At 38.8% G+C, this 24,277-nt stretch overlaps 1 protein-coding gene across 14 annotated transcripts in view; it reads right to left on the bottom strand.

The window, feature by feature from the left end:
• Dnm1l (dynamin 1 like) overlaps positions 1-20,621 on the bottom strand; it is a 52,082-nt gene extending 31,461 nt beyond the window's left edge. For 8 of the 14 annotated variants that reach the window (XM_052158868.1, XM_052158871.1, XM_052158875.1 and 5 more), the window contains exons 1-2: positions 20,418-20,621; positions 1,464-1,611 (exon numbers count right to left, since the gene is read on the bottom strand). In XM_052158868.1, the coding sequence (XP_052014828.1) occupies positions 1,464-1,611; positions 20,418-20,519 (250 nt within the window). In that variant the 5' untranslated portion in view covers positions 20,520-20,621. Of the gene's footprint in view, positions 1-1,442; positions 1,612-20,135; positions 20,339-20,417 lie in introns of those variants that run through there. The other 6 variants (XM_052158866.1, XM_052158869.1, XM_052158873.1 and 3 more) reach the window with 2 other exon arrangements.
• Between the last annotated feature and the right edge of the window lie 3,656 nt (positions 20,622-24,277).

The raw sequence follows: 24,277 nt of genomic DNA, 5'->3' as shown, positions 1-24,277 counted from the left end.
ATGTGTTTGATGTAACTGGCAAGGAAAACAGTCTGAAAATTTTATTCTAGATATTTGAGGCTAAGCAACAGGTCAGTCAGGAATGATTAAATTCAAGGTTCAAACTTTTATAAGCCAATAAGGGCTGTGTAGCTGACTTTGTCACAAAATAATAAATATAACAAAAAGAATGCCAATAATAAATGTTAAAATATAAATAACTAGGACATCAAGAAAATACCTAGTAATTAAAGGGTTCTTATATAGCTGATCGTTTGTTATAAAATATTACTAATATCTACAAGCTCATTAACTTTCTTCAGTTATTTTGAAGTCCCTGTTTTAAAGTCATAGTAGAAGCTCATAACAAGTTTCTCCACCTACTTTTAAATGAAATCAATCACCACTACCAATATCTTCCATGATGAACAGGGAAAAAATAGATGTAATACTATCACCCCACCTCAGGTCAGAAGATAAGCAAGACAAAACTACACTGAAAACAAATGCCTGCAGGTAAGAACAGCTTTAGCGATCGCTACAGACACTCTGAAAGAGTAGTTTTACAGAATGTTAGGAGACAGAGTCTAAGCCAGATATTGAACTGAACAGGATACTCAATGGATTACTCTCAAACATTTCAAAACTCACTAATATGATTAATATAGGATAAAATATGTATCATAAACAATTTAAAATTTCTGAATAAAGAACATTTCTTAAAATATTTTTAGTTTTAAAAGATTCAGCTATATAAGTCCATGAATATACTCATCCTCTGGTCTTATTATTCATATCATCTATTTAAAAAAAACCCTCAGTTTAGGTAGTATAAACAGAACATGGCAAAAGAGAGGACCTTTAAAAGTGCAAGTAGTATATGATAGAGAGGTGGGCCTTACTATAAGAAGAATAAAATTAGTTATACTTTTAAAATTAAATCTCTTCTTATAACAGGACATTAGTAGCATATGTTTGTAATCAGTTAACTGGGAGGAAGAGGCAGGAGGATCTCAAGTTTGAGGTCATTCTGGTAGTTCTGAAGCCAGTTTGGACTACCTTATCTCACAAAACCAAGAGATCTTTCTGTAAGTAATAGCTTTCTCTTAGACTAAAGCAATGTTTAACCAAATTAGTGAGCACAAGGTAACACCAGGAAAGGGCAGATACAATAAGAAGCTTCAACTTTACTGGCATTTCAAATCAATAAGTTACTTTGTGAGTCTTGGATTTTGTGGAGACAAGGTTTCTCTGTGTAGCCTTAGCTGTTCTAGAACTTACTCTGTAGACCAGTCTGGCCTTAAAATCAAGGATCCATCTGTCTATGCTTCCCAGATGTTCATATTAAATATTGATACCACTCAAGACTTCTGATTCTGCTATATATTTCCCAATTCACTAATTAATTTTTCGCCTTGATATCCATATCTTGAAGAGAAAAAGAGGAGTAAAATAATTCTTACTGCTCCAACTCTGAAATTTACCATTTTCTTCTCCTGTTGTTTTTCTTTTATCTTCTGGTGAAACGTGGACCAACTGCAGAATGAGAGGTCTCCTCGTGACCACACCGGTCCCTCTGGGAAGAAGGTCCCTCCCCACAAGGCTTTCCAGCACCGAGCTCTTCCCACTGCTCTGAAAAGAGATCATACAAGAGCAAAATGATTACTTCTCTAAACAGACTACGTTAACAAAGCAGCATACAAACAAGTCAAGCAACTCAAATCGGAGAAAAGCCCACACTGAAAATACATAAAGAGCAGTTCCTTTCCCCAAGTTGTTTACGCTTTTGATACTCTCTTCAGTCTTAAAACCTGGATCATACAGGTACATAGTGATTTCACTTAAATAGGACATTACTAACTTTATTTTTAATGTCAACAGGAATTCCATTCTCTAATAATATCTCCTGGTTAGTTTTTGTCAACCTGCCATAAGCCAGAGCTGTCTGGGAGGAGGAACATAAAGGAGAAAATACTTTAATCTGATTGTCTGTAGGCAACTCTGTTGGCCATTTTCTAGATTAATTATTGATGGGGAGGGCCATGCTCAATGAGTTGTTTAAAAAGGCAGGCCAAGTGGCACAGCCATAGCCACCGACAACAGCCGAGTCACGAAGCCAGCAGCGCTGTGCTGCTCCAGCAGCGCCGAGCCGAGTGCTGCCATCGCTGTCACTCTGTCTCTCACTCTGCATTCCTGGGGACTTTCTGCATTCGGATTCATTTTAGGTCTTTTCCCAAGAAAGCTATGTCTGAGTCTTTTTAGGAAAGTCCTAAACTTACTATCCATTCTGCTTTTAGGGAAATAACTTCATCTGGCCTTATTTGGAAGTCTTCCTTATGTCCTGGAGATCATGATAAGCACTAACAAGCTTGAAATTTCTTTCTGAGGCCGTAACTCTAGAAATCTTACAGTATCCATCCTCCAGCAAACTCAAACAGTATAACTGGAACAGGATAAGTGTAGAGATAGTTGAGAAAGCCCAGCTGGCCAGGAGAATAGGTTACAGATTCATGGCCTCCTTTTATAACGTGTGTAGAGCACTTTGAAAATGTAGTTTAAAGACAGGATCATACAGGGTATAGCCCTGGAGGAACAGAACTCAGTAAATAAGATGGATTGACTAAAATAACTTCTACTTTACAGGGTAGATGATGAGACAATGTATAAAGGAGTTAGGTGTTAGTGTTTGTTACTCATAAAAAGACAGTTCAGGGGCCGGGCAGTGGTGGCGCACGCCTTTAATCCCAGCACTTGGGAGGCAGAGGCAGGTGGATTTCTGAGTTCGAGGCCAGCCTGGTCTACAGAGTGAGTTCCAGGACAGCCAGGGCTACACAGAGAAACCCTGTCTCGAAAAAACCAAAAAAAAAAAAAAAAAAAAAAAAAAAAAGACAATTCAGATCTTCTCTCCGGCAACTGAGCAGGCAGGTACAGCCAGGAGTGCAGAGAACACAGGAGCAGCAGAACAGCTCGGACAGGGTCCTTCCAGGCTCCACCTGCACCCAGGAGCTGGGCTGAGCCACAGCACTCTGTGCACCAATCCTGCCAGGGGATTTGGAGGTGAGATCACCATCTTCTCTCCAGCAACTGAGCAGGCAGCTATGGCCAGGAGCCCAAGGAACACAGGAGTGGCAGAGCAGCTGGGACAGGGTCCTTCTGGGCTCCACCTGCACCCAGGAGCTGGGTTGAGACAGCACTTTGTGCCAGGGGAGAGCCGGTCACCCAGGGGTGCTGAGGCAGGCTTATAGGCACACAGGAGGGACAAGCACCAGCCAGAGACAGCAGGACCAAATAACACCAGAGAACCAGATGGCTAAAGGCAACGTAGGAACTTTACCAACACAAATAATGGCAACATGGCCATCCGAACACAATTCTCCCACAACAGCAAGTCCTGGATACCCCAACACACCAGAAAAGCAAGAGTTGGATTTAAAATCACAGTGCATGATGCTGATAGAAGGCTTCAGGAAGAACATAAATAACTCCCTTAAAGAAATACAAGAGAACATGGGTAAACAGATAAGAAGCCCTTAAAGAATTATAGGAAAGCACAACCAAACAGGTGAAGGAATTGAACAAAACCATCCAGGATCTAAAACTGGAGGTAAAAACAATAAAGAAATCACAAAGGGAAACAACTCTGGACATAGAAAACCTAGCAAAGAAGTCAGGAGTCATAGATGCAAGCATCAACAATAGAATACAAGAAATAGAAGAGAGAATCTCAGATGCAGAAGATACCATAGAAAGCATTGACACAACAATCAAAGAAAATGCAAATTGCAAAAAGTTCCTAAGCCAAAACATCCAGAAAATCCAGGACAAAATGAGAAGACCAAACCTAAGGATTATAGATATAGAAGAGAGTGAAGATTTCCAACTTAATGGGCCAGTAAATGTCTTCAGCAACAGTATAGAAGAAAACTTCCCTAACTTAAAGAAAGAGATGCCCATGAATATACAAGAAGCCTACAAAACTCCAAATAGACTGGACCAGAAAATTCCTCCCCTCACATAATAACTAAAACACCAAATGCACTGAACAAGAAAAGAATATTAAAAGCACTAAGGGAAAAGGTCAAGTAACATATAAAGGCAGACCAATCAGAATTGCATTAGACTTCTTGCCAGAGACTATGAAAGCCTCGGCAGATGTCATGCAGACCCTAAGGGAACACAAATGCCAACCCAGGCTACTATACCCAGCAAATCTCTCAATTACTATAGATGGAGAAATCAAAGTATTCTATGACAAAAACAAATTTACACAATATCTTTCTACAAATCCAGCCTTTCAAAGGATAATGAAAGGTAAACACCAACAAAAGGAGGGAAACTACATACTAGAAAAAGCAAGAAAATAATCTTCTTTTAACAAACCAAAAAGGAGACACAAAAACATAACTCCACCTCTAATACCGAAAATAACAGAAAGCAACAATCACTTCTCCTTAATATCTCTTAATATCAATGGACTAAATTCTCCAATAAAAAGGCATAGACTAACAGACTGGATACATAAACAGGACTCAACATTTTGATGCATACAAGAAACTCACCTCAGACACAACGACAGACACTACCTCAGAGTAAAAGGCAGCAAAACAATTTCCCAAGCAAATGGTCCCAAGAAACAAGCTGGAGTAGTCATTCTAATGCTGAATTAAATCAACTTTCAACCAAAAGTCATCAGAAAAGATAAGGAAGGTCACTTTATACTCATCAAAGGAAAAATCTACCAAGATGAACTCTCAATTCTGAACATATATGCTCCAAATACAAGGGCACCCACATTCATAAAAGAAACTTTACTGAAGCTCAAAGCACACCTTGCACCTCACACAATAATAGTAGGAGACTTCAACACCCCACTCATCAATGGACAGAACAGGGAAACACAAACTCTGAACAGAGAAACAGTGGAACAAGCGGAAGTTATGACCCAAATGGATTTTTTTTTTTTTTTTTTGGGAACCAAATGGATTTAACAGATATCTATAGAACATTTTATCCTAAAACAAAAGCATATACTGTCTTCTCATCATCTCACATTACCTTCTCCAAAACTGACCATATATTTGGTCACAAAACAGACCTCAGCAGATATAAGAAGACTGAAATAATTCCATGCACCTTATCAGATCACCACGGACTAAGGCTGGTCTTCAACAACAACAAAAACAACAGAAAGCCCACATATACATGGAAACTGAACAATATTCTACTCAACGATAACTTGGTCAAGGAAGAAATAAAGAAAGAAATTAAAGACTTTTTAAAATTTAATGAAAACCAAGACACAACACACCCCAACTTATGGGACACAATGAAAGCAGTGCTAAAAGGATAACTCATAGCTCTGAGTGCTTCTAAAGAGAAAGTGGAAAGAGCATACACTAGCAGCTTGACTGCACAGCTGAAGGCTCTAGAACAAAAAGAAACAAATACACCCATGAGGAGTAGATGGCAGGAAATAATCAAACTCAGGGCAGAAATCAACCAAGTAGAAACAAAAAGAACTATATAGAGAATGAACCAAACCAGGAGCTGGTTCTTTGAGAAAAATCAACAAGATAGATAAACCTGTAGCTAAACTAACCAGAGGACAAAGAGACAGTATCCAAATCAAAAATATCAGAAATGAAAAGGGAGACATAACAGATACTGAGGAAATCCAAAAACAATCATCAGATCGTACTACAAAAGCCTATACTCAACAAAACTGGAAAATCTAGAGGAAATGGACAATTTTCTTTTTTCTTTTCTCTTTTCTTTCTTTCTTTCTTTCTTTCTTTCTTTCTTTCTTTCTTTCTTTCTTTCTTTCTCTCTTTTTTTTTTTTGAAAAGCATGTTCTTTTATTGAAAAAGGAAGTAAAAACATTTGACAATTTTCTAAACAGATATCAGGTACTAAAGTTAAATCAGGATCAGATAAATGATCTAAACAATCCCATAACTCCTAATGAAAAGAAGCAGTCATTAATAGTCTGTCTCCCAACCAAAAAAAAAGCACAGGACCAGTTGGGTTTAATGCAGTTATATGAAGCCTTCAGAGAAGATCTAATACCAATATTCTTCAAACTATTCCACAAAATAGAAACAGAAGGAACACTACCCAATTCATTCTATGAAGCCACAATTACTCTAATTCCTAAACCACACAAAGACCCAACAAAGAAAGAGAACTTCAGATCAATTTCCCTTATGAATATCAATGCAAAAATATTCAATAAAATTCTTGCCAACCAAATCCAAGAACACATCAAAATGATCATCCACCACAATCAAGTATGATCATGATCTACCCTGCTTCATTCCAGGGATGCAGGGATGGTTCAATATATGGAAATCCATCCACTATATAAACAAAACCAAAGAAAAAAACCACATGATCATTTCATTAGATGCTGAGAAAGCATTTTAACAAAATCCAACACCTCTTCATGAAAAAAGTTTTGGAAAGAAAGAGCAGGAATTCAAGGCCCATACCTAAACATAGTAAAAGCAATATACAGCAAACTAGTAGACAACATCAAACTAAATGGAGAGAAACTCGAAGCAATCCCACTGAAATCAGAGACTAGACAAGGCTGTGCACTCTCTCCCTACCTGTTCAATATAGTATTTGAAGTCCTAGCCAGAGCAATTAGACAACAAAAGGAGGTCAAAAGGATACAAATTGGAAAGGAAGAAGTATCACTATTTGCAGATGATATGATCGTATATTTAAGTGACCCCAAAAAATTCTACCAGAGAACTCCTACAGCTGATAAACAACTTCAGCAACGTGGCTGGATATAAAATTAACTCAAAAAAATCAGTAGCCTTCCTATACACAAAGGGTAAAGAGGCTGAGAAAGAAATTAGGGAAATGACACCCTTCACAATAGTCATAAACAATATTAAGTATCTTGCTGTGACTCTAACCAAACAAGTGAAGGATCTGTATGACAAGAACTTTAAGTCTCTGAAGAAAAAAACTGAAGAAAATGGAAAGGTCTTCCATGCTTATGTATTGGCAGGGTTAATATAGTAAAAATGGCCATCTTGCCTAAAGCAATCTACAGATTCAATGCAATCCCATCAAAATTCTAATTCAATTCTTCATAGGGTTAGAAAGAGCAATTTCCAAATGTATCTGGAATAACAAAACCCAGGATAGCAAAAACTATTCTCAACAATAAAAGAACTTCTGTTGGAATCACGATTCCTGATCTCAACCTATACTACAGAGCAATAGTGATAAATACTGCACGGTATTGGTACAATGACAGACAGGTAGATCAATGGAATAGAACTGAAGACCCAGAAATGAATCCATATACCTATGGTCATTTGATCTTTGACAAAGGAGCTAAAACCATTCAGTGTTGAAAAAAGACAGCATTTTCAACAAATGGTGCTGAGTCAACTGGCAGTCAACATGTAGAAGGATGCAAATTGATCCACTCTTATTTGCCTGTACAAAATTCAAGTTCAAGTGGATCAAGGACTTCCACATTAAACCAGATACACTGAATCGAACAGAAGAGAAAGTGGGAAAGAACCTGGAGCACATGGTCACAGGGAGCACATGGTCACAAGGGAAAAGTTCCTGAAAAGAACACTAATAGCTTATGCTCCAAGATTAAGAATTGACAAATGGGACCTCATAAAATTATAAAGCTTCTGTAAGGCAAAGGACACTGTCAATAGGAGAAAACGGCAACCAACAGATTGGGAAAAGATCTTTACCAATCCTACAACTGATAGAGGGCTAATATCCAATATATACAAAGAACTCAAGAAGTTAGGCTCCAGAGAACCAAATAACCCTATTTATAAAATGGGTTACAGAGCTAAACAAAGAATTCTCAACTGAGAAATAGCAGATGGCTGAGAAATACCTAAAGAAATGTTCAACATCCTTAATCATCACGGAAATGCAAATCAAAACAACTGAGATTCTACCTCGCCCCAGTCAGAATGGCCAAGATCAAAAACTCAGGGGACAGCAAATGGTAGAAAGGATGTGGAGAAAGCAGAACACTCCTCCATTGCTGGTGGGATTGCAAGCTGGTAAAACCACTCTGGCAATCAGTTTGGCAGTTCCTCAGAAAATTGGACATAGTACTATATGAGGACTCAGCTATACCACTCCTGGGCATATTCCTAGAAGATGCTCTAACATATAATGACACATGCTCCACTATGCTCACAGCAGTCTTATTTATAATAGCCAGAAGCTAGAAACAACTCAGATGTCCCTCAACAGAGGAATGGATACAGAAAATGTGGTAAATGTACACAATGAAGTACTACTCAGCTATTAAAAACAATGATTTCATAAAATTCTTAGGCAAATGGATGGAGCTAGAAAATATTATCCTGAATGAGGTAAACCAATCACAAAAGAACACACATGGTATGCACTCACTGATAAGTAGATATCAAAAGCTTGAAGCTCAAGAAGAAGGAAGACCAAAATGTGGATACTTTGATCCTTAGTGGAAGGTGGATCAAAATACCCACAGCTCACAGCTAACCAATAGACTGAGTATAGGGTCCCCAATGGAAAAGCTAGAGAAAGGACCCAAGGACCTGAAGAGGTTTGCAGTCCTGCAGGAAGAACATTTAGTGCCAACCAGTACCCCCAGAGCTCCTAGGGACTAAACTACCAACCAAAGACTACTCACGGAGGGACCCATGGCTCCAGCTACATATGTAGCAGAAGATAGCCTTTTCAGACATCAATGAGAGAGAGGGTCCTGTGAAGGCTTGATGCCCCAGAATAGGGGAATGCAATCAGGAAAGGGAGGGGTGGTGGTGAGCATGGGGAGGGGGAATGGGACAGCGGTTTTTTGGAGGGGTAAGGAGGAAAGGGGATACCATTTGAAATGTAAATAAAGTAAATATAATAATAATAATAAAATAAAAGACAGTTCAGATTTTTTTGTTTGCCTGGAGTGCTTTCAAACTGCAAACACTGCCAGCCTTAATCTGGGCTACACCCCACTCCTGGTACCAACTTCTGTATTAGTTTGGGTTCTCTAGAGTCACAGAATGTATGGGCAGTCTCTATATAGTTAGGGAATTTGTTGATGACTTACAGTCTATAGTCCAACTCCTCAAAAATGGGCAGCAGCGGCTGTGGATGGAAGTCCAAGGATCTAGCAGTTGCTCAGTTCCACAAGGCAAGCAGGCAAAGAAGAGTGAGTGAATCTTCCTTCTTCCAATGTCCTTATATAGATCTCCAGCAGAGGGTGTAGCCCAGATTAAAGGTTGTAGGTCTCTAGCAGAAGGTGTGGCTCAGATTAAAGGCGTATGCCTCCATGCCTTTAATCCCAGATGATCTTTAACTCGGAGATCTCCTTGTCTTAATCTTCTGGAATTCATAGCCACTATGCTTCAAGATCTTCATGCCAAGATCCAGGCCAGAAACTTATACCTCTGAGCCTCCAGATTAGGATCATGGTCGAGCCTTCCAATTCTAGATTGTAGTTCATTCCAGATATAGTCAAGTTGACAATCAGGAATAGCCACTACACCTACCAACAGCGTATGAGGTCCCTGCAGTCCCTTCAGTATTTGTTTTCAGTTGTGATTGTTGCCATCCTGACTGGGGTAAGAAGAAATCTCTAAGTTGTTTTGATTTGCATTCCTCTAATTACTAGGGACAATGAAAGTTTTTTGATGGATTTCTTAGCTATTCTTTTTTTTTTCTCCCCCCTTTGGAGAACTCTTTATTCGGGTCCCATGCCTTTTTAAATGGGTAATTTGGCTTTTTTGTTGTTGTTGTTGTTTTGACTTTTTAAAAAAAGTTCTTTATATATTCTAGATATTAATTCTCTGTCAGATGTATAGCTAGCAAAGATTCTATTCCATTCTTTGCACATTTTCTTCACCCACTTTATTGTTTCTTTAGCTGGGCAGAAGCTTTTTAGTTTCAAGAAGTCTCACTTGTTAATTGTTGGCCTTAGTTCTTGGGCAAATGGAGTCTTATCCAGGAAGTGCTTTTCTATATCTATCTATATTATATAGAAATAGAACACACTGCCTATTTTTTCTTCTAGCAGTTTCAGTGTTTCAGGTTTAGTGGTTCATTTGGAGTTAATTTTTATGCAAGATAATAGATACGGGTCTAATTTCATTCTTCTACATGTGAACATCCAGTTTTCCCAGCACCATATTTTGAAGATGTTTTTATTTTTCTGTAATATTCCGTTGGCATCTCTGTCAGATACTGCGTGGCTAAAGTTATGGAGTTAAGTATAAAGCCATGTTTTCTGTCTGCCCCACTGGTGTACACACACTACATTGTTTTCACTTCTACAGCGCTGTAAGACATCTTAAACCTGGAATGGGAAAATCTAACATTGTAGAGGGTGTTTTTGTTTGAATTTTAATTTGGTTGTTCAAAACTGTTCTAGATGTCCTGGGTCTTTGGTGGTTCCTATGAATTTTAAGGCAATTTAATATATTTCTGCCAAGAATGAGATGAGGATTTTGATTGAGATTACACTGAATCTTGTAGCAGAATTTTCCCCCAATTAATTTAAATATTAATACAACAAGAAGTCTGTGATTGGACAGGGAAAAGGAAGGAGGAGCTAAGAGTTTCAGAAACAGAGACAGGAAAGGAGGATGATGAGGATGAGACAAGATGGATGAAGAGGACAAACTTTATCCATGTGGCTTTAAATTGCCACAGGTATATATGAATATCATAAAAGGATAGGAAAAAAAAGAAGAGAAGAGAAGAGAAAAGAAAAAAGAGAAGAAAAGCTGGGCATCTTTTAATCCCAGCACTTGGGAGGCAGAGGCAGGTGGATTTACACACAGAAACCCTGTCTCGAAAAACAAAACAAAAAAAGGATAATTGGGATAACTTGTCTAATCTAGGTGGGCAGTGTGCATCATCATCAATTAGCTCTGAATTTATTGTGTGGGCATCTTGTGAATTGAGAACTTATTGATATATAAAACTGACTGATAATTATAAGCTTTTAGAGTTTTGATTTACTGGGTTAAAGGGATTTGTAATAGCTAAGCCACAGGGGGTAGACAGCTAGGCAGGTATACGCTGCTCTGAGACAGGCAAACTGGAATTGAGAAGACTGCACTGGGGCCAGAGTAGCCTGCCTAGTGTGGGATGGTGCATTTGTTTAATATTTCCTGCAACAGAATCTGTAAATAGCTTTTGGTGGAATGGTTATTTTTACAATGTTAATTCTAGCATGCCATAGGATGCCTTTCCATCTTCTAGTATCTTTGTGTCTTTAGTGGCTTAAAAGTTTTCATTGTAGGGTTCCTTTACTTCCTTGCTTGGGTTTACCCCTAGATATTTTATTTTCTTTGAGGCTATTATACTCATGATCTCCTTCTGAGTATGTTTGTTATTGGTGTACAGATAGAAAAGCTATGAAGGTTGATTCTGTATCTTGTCATATTGCTCAGTTTATGGTTTCTACAAGTTTTCTGGACCATTTTTTGGGATCTCTATAGTATGTGTCATCTGCAAAGAGACATAGTTTGACTTCTTTCCCTACTTGTATTCCTTTAATTTCCTTCTCTAGCCTTATTGCTCACCTAGTATTTTGGGGACAGTACTGAAAAGGGGTGACATAGTGGCCATCCTTGTCTTGTTCCTGACACTGTGGAATTGCTTCAAGCTTTTCTTCATTGACAACGATGTCGGCTGTAGTTTTTCATATATAAATTTTATTGTGTTTCCTCTAGCCCTATGTTCTCTAAGACTTATGATGGCATGTTGTATTTTGTCAATCTTTGGAAAATGGTCATGTGTTTTTTGTCTTTTAGTCCATTTTTGTGACTTATTACTTTAACTTGCAAGTGCTTCACTATTTCTACAGTTCAAGAGATAAAGCTAACTTGTTCACTGTCTTAGGATTTTACTGCTGTGAACAGACACCATGACCAAGGCAAGTCTTCTAAGGACAGTATTTAATTGGGGTTGGCTTACAGGTTCAGAGGTTCAGTCCATTATCATCAAGGCAGGGACATGGCAGCATCCAGGCAGGAATGGTACAGGAGGAGCTAAGAGTTCTACATCTCTATCTGAAGGCTGCCAGCAGAATACTGGCTCCCAGGCAACTAGGACAAGGGTATTAAAGCCCCACAAGGCCACACCTATTGCAACAAGGCCACACCTCCCAACTAGTATCATTCCCTAAGCCAAGTATATATAGACCATCATAATCATGGTATATACTCTTTGTGATGTATCTCTACATCCTATTTGTAATTATTTTATTATGTATTTTCAGTCTATGTTCCTTAGGAATATTGGTTTGCAGTATTCTCTTACTATTGAATCTTTAGTAGTTTGGGTATTCGTATTTGGGTATTTGGGTATAGAGTGATAAGAGCTTCTTAGAAGAAATCCAGGAGTGTTCTTTGTGGCTGTACCAGTTTGCAATCCCACCAGCAATGGAGGAGTGTTCCTCTTTTTCCACATCCTCTCCAGCATCTGCTCTCCCCTGAACTTTTGATCTTAGCCATTCTGATTGATGTGAGGTGGAAAAACCCACACTGGGGACCAAATTTAAACCATAACACTTCCTACTTATAGAAATATGACATGGAGGAAAATAGGCATTTTCAATCAACATTTCCCAAGAGCTCCACATGTTCAATACTGTTCCATACAGTCAACATTTGTTGTTGTATGCTGATAATTTAATGCTAGTCTTTCCTTTTTAAGAAACCTGTACCTTTTCACCCTTCTATTCAGAATTTTATATTAGTTTTATTTCATAAACTTGACTATATAGTTTTTAAAAATTGTATTAATTGAGGAGGGAGACAAGTAGGGTAGGATCAGTTCTTAGCAGCTACATTGTTGATGTGGTCAAATAATCTTCTCCTTGTGCTTCCTCTGGAAGCATGAATGTGCACTCCACTCTCTTGATAAACTTGAGCGCCTGCTTATTCTTAGAGATCTTGAGCTCCAACATGGTACAAAGACACACCTCTCTGATGGTCTCTCCCACAAAGGTGGTGTATTTGGTACAGCTTTCATGGCACTGGCTATGCTATGCTGGACCTGCTGATGATCTTCATCACCTTGTGGGACCTATTAAGGCCCAGAGCCCTGGCACTGCACAGAGCCATGGATGTTATAAAACAATGGTGGTCTTGACAAGAAGGTTAGTCCAGCATTTATGTACAGCAATTGAGATTTGAAATTCTTAATTTCTACTAAGGATCATCTATTCATGATTAGTTTCTTTTGTCATCTGCTATATATGCTCTTTCCCAACCAAAGAGCTTACTTTCAAGTTTCTTATCAAGTCCATAAAGTATACCTTTGATCTTTTAGAAAAATTCCAAGGATCCAAGAAGAATTCCAGAATTCCAATTTCTGTCTTAGTTAGGGTTTTACTACTGTGACCAGACACCATGACCAAGACAAGTCTTTTAAATGACAACATTTAATTGGGGCTGGCTTACAGGTTCAGAGGTTCAGTCCATTATCATCAAGGTGAGAGTATGACAGTATCTAGGAAGGCACAGAGCAGGAGGAGCTGAAAATTCTACATCTTCATTTGAAGGCTGCGAGTGGAAGACTGACTTCCAAGCAGTTAGGATGAGGGTCTTAAGACCATACCCATAGTGACACACTTCTTCCAACAAGGCCAAATCTAGTGCAACAAGGCCTCATCTCCTAATACTGCCACTCCCTGGACCAAGCATATTCAAACCAGCACACTTCCTATTCCACAAGTTACATTTTCATAAATTTCAGCCAACTATTGTTTTGAAAACATTTTGGGTTTTGCTTTTAAATGAGATATTTTTACAGAGACTACATTTTAATCTCTTTTAAATCTGATATAAATTCATTATCACTTTCTTTGCTTTTGTGTCCTTCATATGTGTGTGTGTGTGTGTGTGTGTGTGTGTGTGTGTGTCTGTTGGTTTGGATGAGGGATTGGAGTCTATGGACCTCCACAGACTCATAGGGAGTGGCACTGTTGGAAGGTGTGGCCTTGTTAGAAGAAGTGTGTCATGGGGGATGGGCTTTGTGGTTTCAGAAGCCCAAACCAAGCCCAGCTGTACTCTCTCTTCCCGCTGCCTGCCTATTGGGATGAAGAACTCTTAGCTACCTACCTCTCCAGTACCTTGACTGCCTGAATGCTGCCATGGTTCCCAGAATGGCATTTAATGAACTAAGTCTGTGAATTGAAAGCCAGTTTTAGTTAAATGTTTTCCTTTCTAAGATTTGCTGTGGTCATGGTGTCTCTTCATGGTAATGAAATTAAGTCCATGAAATTAAGTGGTCATCCTAAAATTTGAAATTGTAAGCTCTCAGAATGTGACTGACTATATTTAGAGTCAGCGTTTCTAATCCTTCCCAAACAGTTCCACTAACTGAAGTCCAAGCAATCAAATATATGAGCCTATAAGTGTCGTTTTCATTCAAGCCAGCACAGGTGGTTAAGAGTTTTGTCTCAGAGTAGGGAGTCAACACCTTAAAGTGAAAGGATGAAAGAGGTTACTCCAATCAACGACACCAGGAGGCAAACAGGCATTGCTATACAAAACAGACTTTAAATGAAAATTAGTCAGAGAAGATGAAAGGCATTTCATTCTGATCAAGAGAACAACTACCCAAGACTTGCAATTCTAAACATTTATGCACCAGACCTGGTGCATACAGTTTCATAGTACATACTACTGGAATTAGAGACAAGATTAAAATCAGCCCTCTAAGAGTAAATGACTTCAATTCTGCACTTCCTTTCTCCAAAAGCAGGACATCTGGACAAAAACAAAAAACAGAGCAAACAAAACTACAAAAACCTAAGAACAACATAATAAAATGTTATCATACATCAAATGAACTACTACAGGCTATTCCACTTAAATGCTTAAGTCCATTCTACTCTATTGAAACTTTTCTCAAAGTAGACCACATTCTGAGACCAAAAAAACCCCAAAAAAACAAATCTTAAGAAACAGAGAAAAACTAAGTATTTCATGTATCCTACCTGACTGTATTGGTCAGGGTTAACAGAACGAATAGAACATATATTGTAGATGTATATATGTGTATAGAACACAATGTAGATGTATATATGGAATTTATTAGACTGCTTACATGCTATACCCTGGGTATACAATGACTGTCTAGAAATGGAAAGGACAAGAACCCTATATCTGTTAAAATCACAGGCCTGGATGACTCAGCAGTCCTAGCCTCTGGCACTGAAGTCTTGGAAGGATTCCTGGAAAGCAGTTGGATCTTCAGTCTATATTGGAATTCTGAAGTATGTTCTAATACCAGCAAAAGAATGCCTCATCAGCAAGATAAATGAACTTGTCAGCAAAAGTGAGAGCAAGCAGGCAAAAGGCAAAATTTCTTTCTTCCATGCCCTTTTATGTGGGCTGCCAATAGGCATGGCCCAGACTTACTGTCTTAGCGTTAGTCTTCCTGTTTGAAATAATCGAATAAGAAAATTCCCCACCTAACATCTGTGATCAAGCCGATTTCAGACGTAGTCAACTTAGTAGAGACTGTTGTGATCATAAGAAAGAAAGAAATATCAAGATATGTTCTACAAGGGTGTATGCTGAGGTATGGGAGAAGGGGGTGTCTTGGCGGGCCCATGTGGAGACATCCCTTTCCCCCTGAGGGACCATTTAGGGCATTGGGAGGGGAGTTAAGTGAGTAATAGAGGCAGAGAAAGGGAGAGAGAAAGTGGAGAGAGGGGGGAAGGGCAGAACCCAAGAGGGCAAGAGAGAACAAGAGAGCTAGAGGAAGAGAGAGAGGAGGGGCAAGCAGCCCCTTCTATAGTGAGCCAGGACTACCTGGCTCTTACCAGATAACTGTGGGGTGGAGCTTAGACAGAATCCTAATAGAGACTATAACACAATAAAAATAAGAACAGGAAACATCTCTAATAGTACACAAGCACCTAGAGATTAAGCAACTCATTAATAAACGATGAATGGGTCAAAGAAGAACTTAAGAAAGAAAACTTGAAAACAAGTGCCACAAAACCTCTGGGACACATTAAATGCAGACCTAATAGGGAAATTTATGCCCCTACTGCTTGCATTAAAAGATCAGGAAGAGTACAAATAAGGGATTTAATGATGAAATTCAAGAATTTGGAAAAATTCAGCAAGTAATAATTAAAACCAAAGTAGAAATTAATGAAACAGAAACAAATAATACAATACAAAGAATGAATCAAAGAGCTGGTTCTATGAAAAGATAAATCATATCAACATTCTATTGTCCAACTAACCAAAAGAAATAGAGAACTGAAATCAATAGAATCAGAAATGAACAAAGAAACATTGTAACAGACACAAAAGAAATCCAGAGTATTAGAAGGGATTACTTTTAAAATCTGTATTCCTTTAGACAGGAAAACCTAAAAGAAATGGAAGGATTTCTAAATTGATCCAAACACCAAAGTTAAACCAAGAGATCAAGCACTTAAACCAACTTTCAACAAGTGAGGCAGAATGGGAAAACAAGCAAGCAGCAAAGAACAAAAGACGCCAAACACTAAGTCTAGATGAACTCTGCCAGACTTTAAAGATCAAACACTTCGTAAATTATTAAAAACAAACAAACAAATAAAGGAAGGAAGAAAAACAGAAAGAGAATAAGTACTTCTAAATCAATAATAAAACCAGTATCACTCTAATACCAAAGGAAAAAAACTACAGGCCAATATCCCCAATAAACATCAATTCAGAAATCTTGAATAAAATACCGCCAAACCAAAGACAAGCATTCCAAAAAAAAAAAAAAAAAAAAAAAAAAAAAAAATCGTCCAACATGACCACATTGGCTTTATCCAGGAGATATAGGGATAGTTAACATTCAAGACAATATTTTAATAAGTAAAATAAGTGAACCTAAAGACAAAATTACGTGATCATCTCGGTAGATATAGAAAGGGCTTTGACAAAATCCAACATGCCTTCATGATCAAAATGCCAGAGAAAGACTAGAGGGAGGGAACATAACAATAAAAACTATAGATGACAAACCACAGCCAACATTTATTCTAAAAGGGGGGAAATCAAACTGAAATCAGTAACTATACAGTGCTGCCCACCATCTCCACTTCCTCTCAATATATTCCTTACAACACCAGTTGGAACAATATGGCAAGAGAAAGAAATTAGAAATTATCCCTATCTACAGATGATATACCATACGTAAGTGACAAAAATTACTCCAGAAGTTTTAGTAAAGTGACAGGATATAGAATCAATTTACAAAAAAAATTAATCAGTTATATAGGAAGAATAAATACAATATGAAAACATAGATACATTCCCATTCACAATAGCCTAGAAGAAAAACAAAGCTAAGAAATAATAACCAAGGAGGTAAAAAAAGGACCTATACCACAAAAACTTTAAACTTTTAAGAAAGAGACTGAAGACACTAAAAAATAGAAAGTGTCTTATGTTCATGCTATATAGTTTACATAGAATTAATATTGTAAAATAAACATTATACAAAAAGTTTACAGATCCAATGCAATCACAATCAAAATCCCATCTTATTCTTCACAGAAATAGAAAAAAAAAAAAAAAAAACTTCTAAAATGTATACAGAATCATACAGTACCCCAGACAGCCAAAGTGATTGCAAAATTTCTAGAGGAATTATCATTCCAGATTACAAGACATATTATAGAGCCCGAGTAAGGTAATAGCACAAAAGGAGACACACAGACCAACAGAGCAAGGAAAACAGAGATAGGAGGACCTGTGACTACAGCCACCTTCTGATATTTGACAGATGATGCCAAAAACATATAGTGAAGAAAAGGTAGCATCTTCAAGAAATAGTGCTGAGAAAACTGGAAGTCCACATGTAGAAAAACCAAAATGAGAACCATATTTGACTATCACTTTGCACAAAAACTAACTGCAAATCGCTCAAAGACCTAAACATAAAATCTGAAACACTGAAACTGACAGAAGAAAACAAGGGCACTTCTCTGCAGGATATTGGTAGAGAAAATGAGTTTCTGAATAGGACTCCATTTCTAAGAACTAAAACTAGCAATTGACAAGTGAGACCTCATAAAACTAAACAGATTCTGTAGAACTGAACGAAGAGAAAAACCATAGGATGGGAGAAAATTTTGCCAGCTACACAGCTGAAGGAGGCTTAATATCTAGAATAAATAAATAAAGAACTAAAAAAATCAAGGGTCAAAAAAAAAAAAAAAGATTCATTCAAATAATGAACAATAGATCTGAACAGACAGCTCCAGTCAAAATGGCTAAGAAATGTTTCCAGACTCTTCTTTGTACCTGAATAAAAAAAGAACTAAATTTCAGATAGCAAAAACTGGACAGAGATAAAACCTGCTGGGCCAAAGAAACAAAACAAAACGTTAACAAGCAGAAGTGGTATGCAAGTATCATCCCTGGGCTGAGTTCCAAAGGCCTTCCTTCTTCACTCCACTGCCCCTCTTCTGGCTAACACTATCATGTGTAAGAAAGCCCACCGTGATTTCAAACTCTGTACTCTGTCTGATTCACGATATCCCTGATTCTCTTACTGTATCATAGTTAAAATGCACTTGGAAATCTCTTAAGAGTATATGCAAAGTTTCTGCTCTAAAGCTAGGTCACAATCCTTGATTGTTATGAAAGAAATTTAACTAAGTCATATTTTCTCATTTTATTTACAAAACTAGTTTTTATTATAAAAGTCCCAGTGTTATAAAACACAGGGGTTGAAGAGATACTTCAGCAGTTAAGAGAACTTGGTGCTCTTGCCAAGGAACGAAGTTCAGCCCCCAGTACCTACACGGCAGCTCACAACCCTCTTCTGGCTTCCAACGGCATTGACCAACATTTGATACATACACACAGGCAAATATTCATAACACAAAAATTAACTTAAAAACTAAATATATCTTTACAATGAACAATATGAACTACTGAAAATCTTTACAGAGACTTAGTACAAGATCTCAGGAACAAAATGGTCTCAAACAAATAGTACACTTGATAATTTGGTCTCCAGCACTGCCAACATCAAGTGTTAATTGTTGGATTATGCAGACATAACTGTCTGAACCAATTCTATGCTAACCCTGCAAATGGCCCCCAAATAATTCCTACTGCTTTAATTATTTAAAGGCCAAAATAATAATGATAAACCATAGGAGGGTTTGAAGTATATGGATATCCTCTAATATTCTCTTATCAATTCATTCTTATAATATTTATACACTTTCTGTAGTAAGATGTAGACATACAATCCATGAAAAACAGAGAAATCATCCATCACCTCAGAAGAAAAGAATATTAACAAATGGGAACACCTAAAAGTATGCTTATAAAGGGGCTTGAGAGATGGCTCAGAGGTTAAGAGCAAAGGCTGCTCTTTTAGAGGACCTGGTTTCCAGCACCCACAAGGCATCTCACAATCATCTGTAACTCCAGTTTCAGGAGATCAGATACTCTCTTCTGCCCAGCACCAGGAAAAACACATCATAAAAATTAAAAAAAAAAAAATTCTGTGTATGGTGGTTTCTAGGAGCTGAAGCAGGGGGAGTGTTATGAGTTGCAGCCAATTCAGGAAAAATGGTGAATTCTTAGCCAGCTTGAAATACAGAGTAGGGCCTGTCTCAAAAACAATTCTCCCCAGGAGGAAGAGAGAGATGGCTCAGTGGTTAGGAGCACTGACTGGTCTTCCAGAAGTCAATTCCCTGCAACTACACGGTGGCTCACACTCATCTGTAATGGGATCTGATTGCCCTCTTCTGGTGTGTCGGAAGGCAACGACGGTGTACTCACAAACATTTAAAACAAAACTAAACAAAAACAAAAAACGCCCTGCTCCCCTAAAGTTCTGTTACTCTTCGTCAGTCCAAAGCAAGCATTTTTTTTAAAAAATGAAACTCACATATCTCTGCCATTCTAGCAATTTATTTCAACATTCTTTTCATACAAAATTTGGACTTATCTCCAATACCCCACATAAGGCCTGAGAACATTATACCAAATTTGGGTCACAGTCACAAAACTACAAACACCAAAGTCATGGAGTAGTACAAGAAAAACCTGGTGCTCCTTCCTAACTTTAGATCTCCAACTACAGCCAGGATTTTCTTTCACTCTTACTTTTACTTTGTAATGCTCTGTGGCCCACCGACTCACCTCTGGCTTGCTGCCCCTCTGCCCGCAGCAACTCCAGAGTCCGTCGCGACCTCAGCCGCCGGAAGGAAGCGACAGCCTCCCACACGCCCGCCCGCCTGCCCGCCGGCCGGCCGCGCGTCCCCCGAGTGCCCTTGGGCCAAGCCGCGCCCGGCTGTGGGCTGCAGGGCCACCCAGCCCCGCCGAGCGCCGGGACCAGAGCGGAGCGCCGGCGGCCGGCCTCCGCCTGGCGACATCTGCAGGCCTGCGGCCGAGCCAGGCCTCGCAATCGCGGCCTCATCTTACCTGCGTTCCCACTACGACGATCTGAGGCAGCTGGATGATGTCGGCACCCACTGTGTTGAAGACGTCCTGCAGCTTATTGATGACCGGGATCAGCGCCTCCATGACTCCGGAAACACTGGACCCCAACCCAGCAGGCCACTGCAATGAATGGGGACGCGGCCCGCAGCCCGCTTGCTTCCTCTTCTCCTCCGCCCTCTCCTCGGGAGCCCGCACCCATTGGGCCGGGACGCCACCTCCCAGCCCGCTCCCGGCAGGCCACGCGCCACGACGAGGTGGGCGCGCAAAGGCTGCTGGGAGATGTAGTTCAGTCTGAGTGGAACGCGAAGGCCTATTCCAGAAGTTTTCAGGTACCGACCTGAATTGGGCAGTAAGGAAGCTGAGTCCGTGAATCTGAGTCTACTATAGTCAAAACGCTAGGGAACAGCTTGACGAATAATGATTGTTAAAGTGTAATATATGAGTATGCCTTCGGGAGTTGGGACACACTTATAAACCAACCATGGGAGACCTAGACAAGAGGGTAACAAGATCTGCACTACATAGTGAAATCCTGTGTTTAAAAGAAAGGACTAGAGTCTATTAATTAGCCAATATCATTTCCTTATGAAAAGTAATACTTTATGAAGAGCAATCAAGGAAACTTTTGGAAAATTTAAAGAATGTTTCAAGACATTTCTACTGCCCCAGCATACCCTCCAAGAGAGTTCATTTGGTCAAAGTTCCGAGAGTAATGATGAGCCCTTAGTCTTAAATTAGACATCCGTATCATACACACCAACCACAACTTAAGGTACAGTGCAGAAATGAAGACAGAAAGAATTTAAGAAACAAAGGACTGGGAAGCTATCGTCTACTTACAAAGCTGCAGTTATAGCCATGAATACATAGCACCCTACCCTATACCTCCACAAGATTGGGCCCTCTAGAAACAGGAGGTGCCCATGAACTTCCATTCTTTCTAAAGGAGCAGTAATTGTTCATGTTTGCTGGAGTTGGGAGTTAGTTTTTTCTGTTAGTATACCCACTAGGGCCAATAGGTGGGAAAAAGCAGGGGTCCCAGAAAGGAGGGGGAAATATCAGAGGATAATGAGGGTATCAAAATAATCACAATATACTAGATTATAAGACTGTGAAACATAAAGAAAACAATAACTCAGAGCCACAAACTCCCCATTCTGAGAGGAATGAAAAGTCAAGCAAAACTTGCTGCTATCCATCCATGAGCACTCACAGTCATGAAGTTGTAGATTGTATAACTAGAGGGTTACCATTCACCTGTAACACACGCCATAGGAGACAGACAGATGCTGGCTGATTAATAAGTTTTGAAAAACACAAATAAAAGAATCTGAAGGTCCAGAAGTGTTTTTTGGACATCTTGGCAAATGCTGTGACCTTCCCTTTTGTCTTTTAAAAACAAAGATTTCAGAATCCAAAGCCAAGTACAACAGCATATATGTCACCTCAGACCGAGATGACAGAGACAAGAGTTAGCTCTATTGTCTCCATAGTGAACTCCAGCCTAGCCAGAACTACAGTTTATCTCCAAGGAAAAAAAATCAAGATGTTTTATTTCCAGGTTACTTTATAATATTACATATCAATAAATAAAACAACTACCCACGTGCCCTCACAGTTCTCTATTAAGATGGTGTTTCTTATTTTCTTTTTTTTAATTTTTTTATTCGATATAATTTATTTACATTTCAAATGATTTCCCCTTTTCTAGCCCCCCCACTCCCCGAAAGTCCCGTAAGCCCCCTTCTCTTCCCCTGTCCTCCCACCCACCCCTTCCCACTTCCCCGTTCTGGTTTTGCCGAATACTGCTTCACTGAGTCTTTCCAGAACCAGGGGCCACTCCTCCTTTCTTCTTGTACCTCATTTGATGTGTGGATTATGTTTTGGGTATTCCAGTTTTCTAGGTTAATATCCACGTTTCTTATTTTCTATAAGAAAGACAGAAATTAGAGAAGTCCCTATTCTTTCCAACAAAGAAAACAGACAGGGAGAGAGAGTAGACTCATTCTAATGCTCAAAAAGATCAAAGTACCCTGGGCAAAAATGATGAATCTATACTTGATTTTCCTTTGCCTTCCTGTGTGCTAAGAGCTAAATTGGAAAAATTGATGTACATATACATTACCAAAGCCAACACGTCATAAATTGGTATGGTATATATTTCTATTTAAATTATCTTTTCTCTGTTGTGGAACACATATAGCCTTATATATTATCATGTAGCTTTTTGTAAGAGAAAGAATGATTCTACAAGCAGTGCTTAGGAAAGTCTCCCAATACATTACTGCCAGGATTGCCCAGAGCAATCAAACACAAAAGGAAAGCATCAGGAAGGGATGAGGCCTAAATATTATCACACACACACACACACACACACACACAAGAAAAGAAAATCTGAAAGTAGATATAGGTCCCCATTCCTAACTCAGGTGCAGATACTATCTTCAATTGATAACTTCTCACAAAAGAAAAATTAGGTTTCTCCAATGGAGTTTCTTCTTCAGTGATGTTTTCTGAGCCTTAGTGAGGGGGTTGAGTTTGTGTGTGAGTGTATGTACACATGTATGTATATATGCATACGTATGTGTGAGTGTGTATGTGTGTCCAAGGTGGTAAGGGTGCTAAAGTGCTTCATTTGGAGCTCAATGCTTAGTTTTTTATTCCCAAAACTCTGGTCAGTTTTAGTCTTTGCATTGGCTGCTACCTGCTGCAAAAAGTTTCTCTGGCCAAGATTAAAAGCAGCCCACATTTATGAGTGTTTAGTATGTAGAAGGAAATTTGACAATATGACCATTTAGTAAAACAACTATGACTTCCTAAGCCATGGATTTTTTTTACTAGGATTAAAGTATAAGGCACAAAATTTCCTTCTGTAGAATATTCAATCAGAAAGGCATTAATTATATCCTAATACTTATGCAATTATTGCATGACCTGGTACACCTTGCCTGGCAGGTCAGTTTTGTAGCATGCAAGGTTGAGGACTGGGTAAGATCATTAATATATTTTCTTGCCCAAAGGCCTAGGGCCTCCAAGAAATATAAAATCTGGACACCAGGGAATTTCCCAAACAGTTTAGGATTGATTTTTTTTTTTCTTGCAGTCAAAGCGTATGGTGTTTCAACACCATGAGTAACCAGGGATAATGGCAGTAGCTTGTGTTGTTGTGGACACTTCTGGAGGCTCCTCGTCCAATGATTCCTAGGAAGTTATCTAATGCTCACACTATGATTTTTATTTAGTAGCCCATGTTGTCTGGGAGAAGCACTGTCTATATGTTTATGGTGCTTCTGTTCAAACTCCCTGTTGTTTAAATTGGCATTTTGAAATTAGTTTGCTAACTTGTAGGTTTCCATAAGATTTTTCATTTATCTTTAGTTTTGATTTGCATTTCCCAATGATAAGTATGTTGAACATTACTTTAACTGCTTCTCAGCCATTTGAGGTTCTTTTGAGAATTCTCTGTGTAGACCTAATTTTTAATTGGATTGTTTTCTTGATGTCTTGAGGTTTTTTTTGTTTTGTTTTGTTTGTTTGTTTGTTTGTTTGTTTGTTTTTAGCTCTTTGGATATTAGCCTACCAGGAGGCCTTCCCTGGCCATTTAACAGGGTAGCCTGAGAGGAGACAGAGGTAAAGAGGGAGGAGTGAGTCAGGCAGGGTGGTCTGGGGAACCACCAGCAGCTCTGACTGACTAGTATTCAGGTCACTTCTTTATTCATACAGGTTTCACAGAACACAGAATCATAATTATCTTAGAAGTACAGATTATATAGTTTTATCTCTGGACATATGTTTGACTTTTCATTACATGCCTGGGCTTACAAATTCAGTCACAATTAGAA

This window comes from Apodemus sylvaticus, chromosome 15 (assembly GCF_947179515.1).
Source record: "Apodemus sylvaticus chromosome 15, mApoSyl1.1, whole genome shotgun sequence".
Taxonomy (NCBI): Eukaryota; Metazoa; Chordata; class Mammalia; order Rodentia; family Muridae; genus Apodemus; species Apodemus sylvaticus.
Note: the sequence above shows the minus strand (reverse complement) of the source record. Positions and strands in the feature narration are given on the sequence as shown.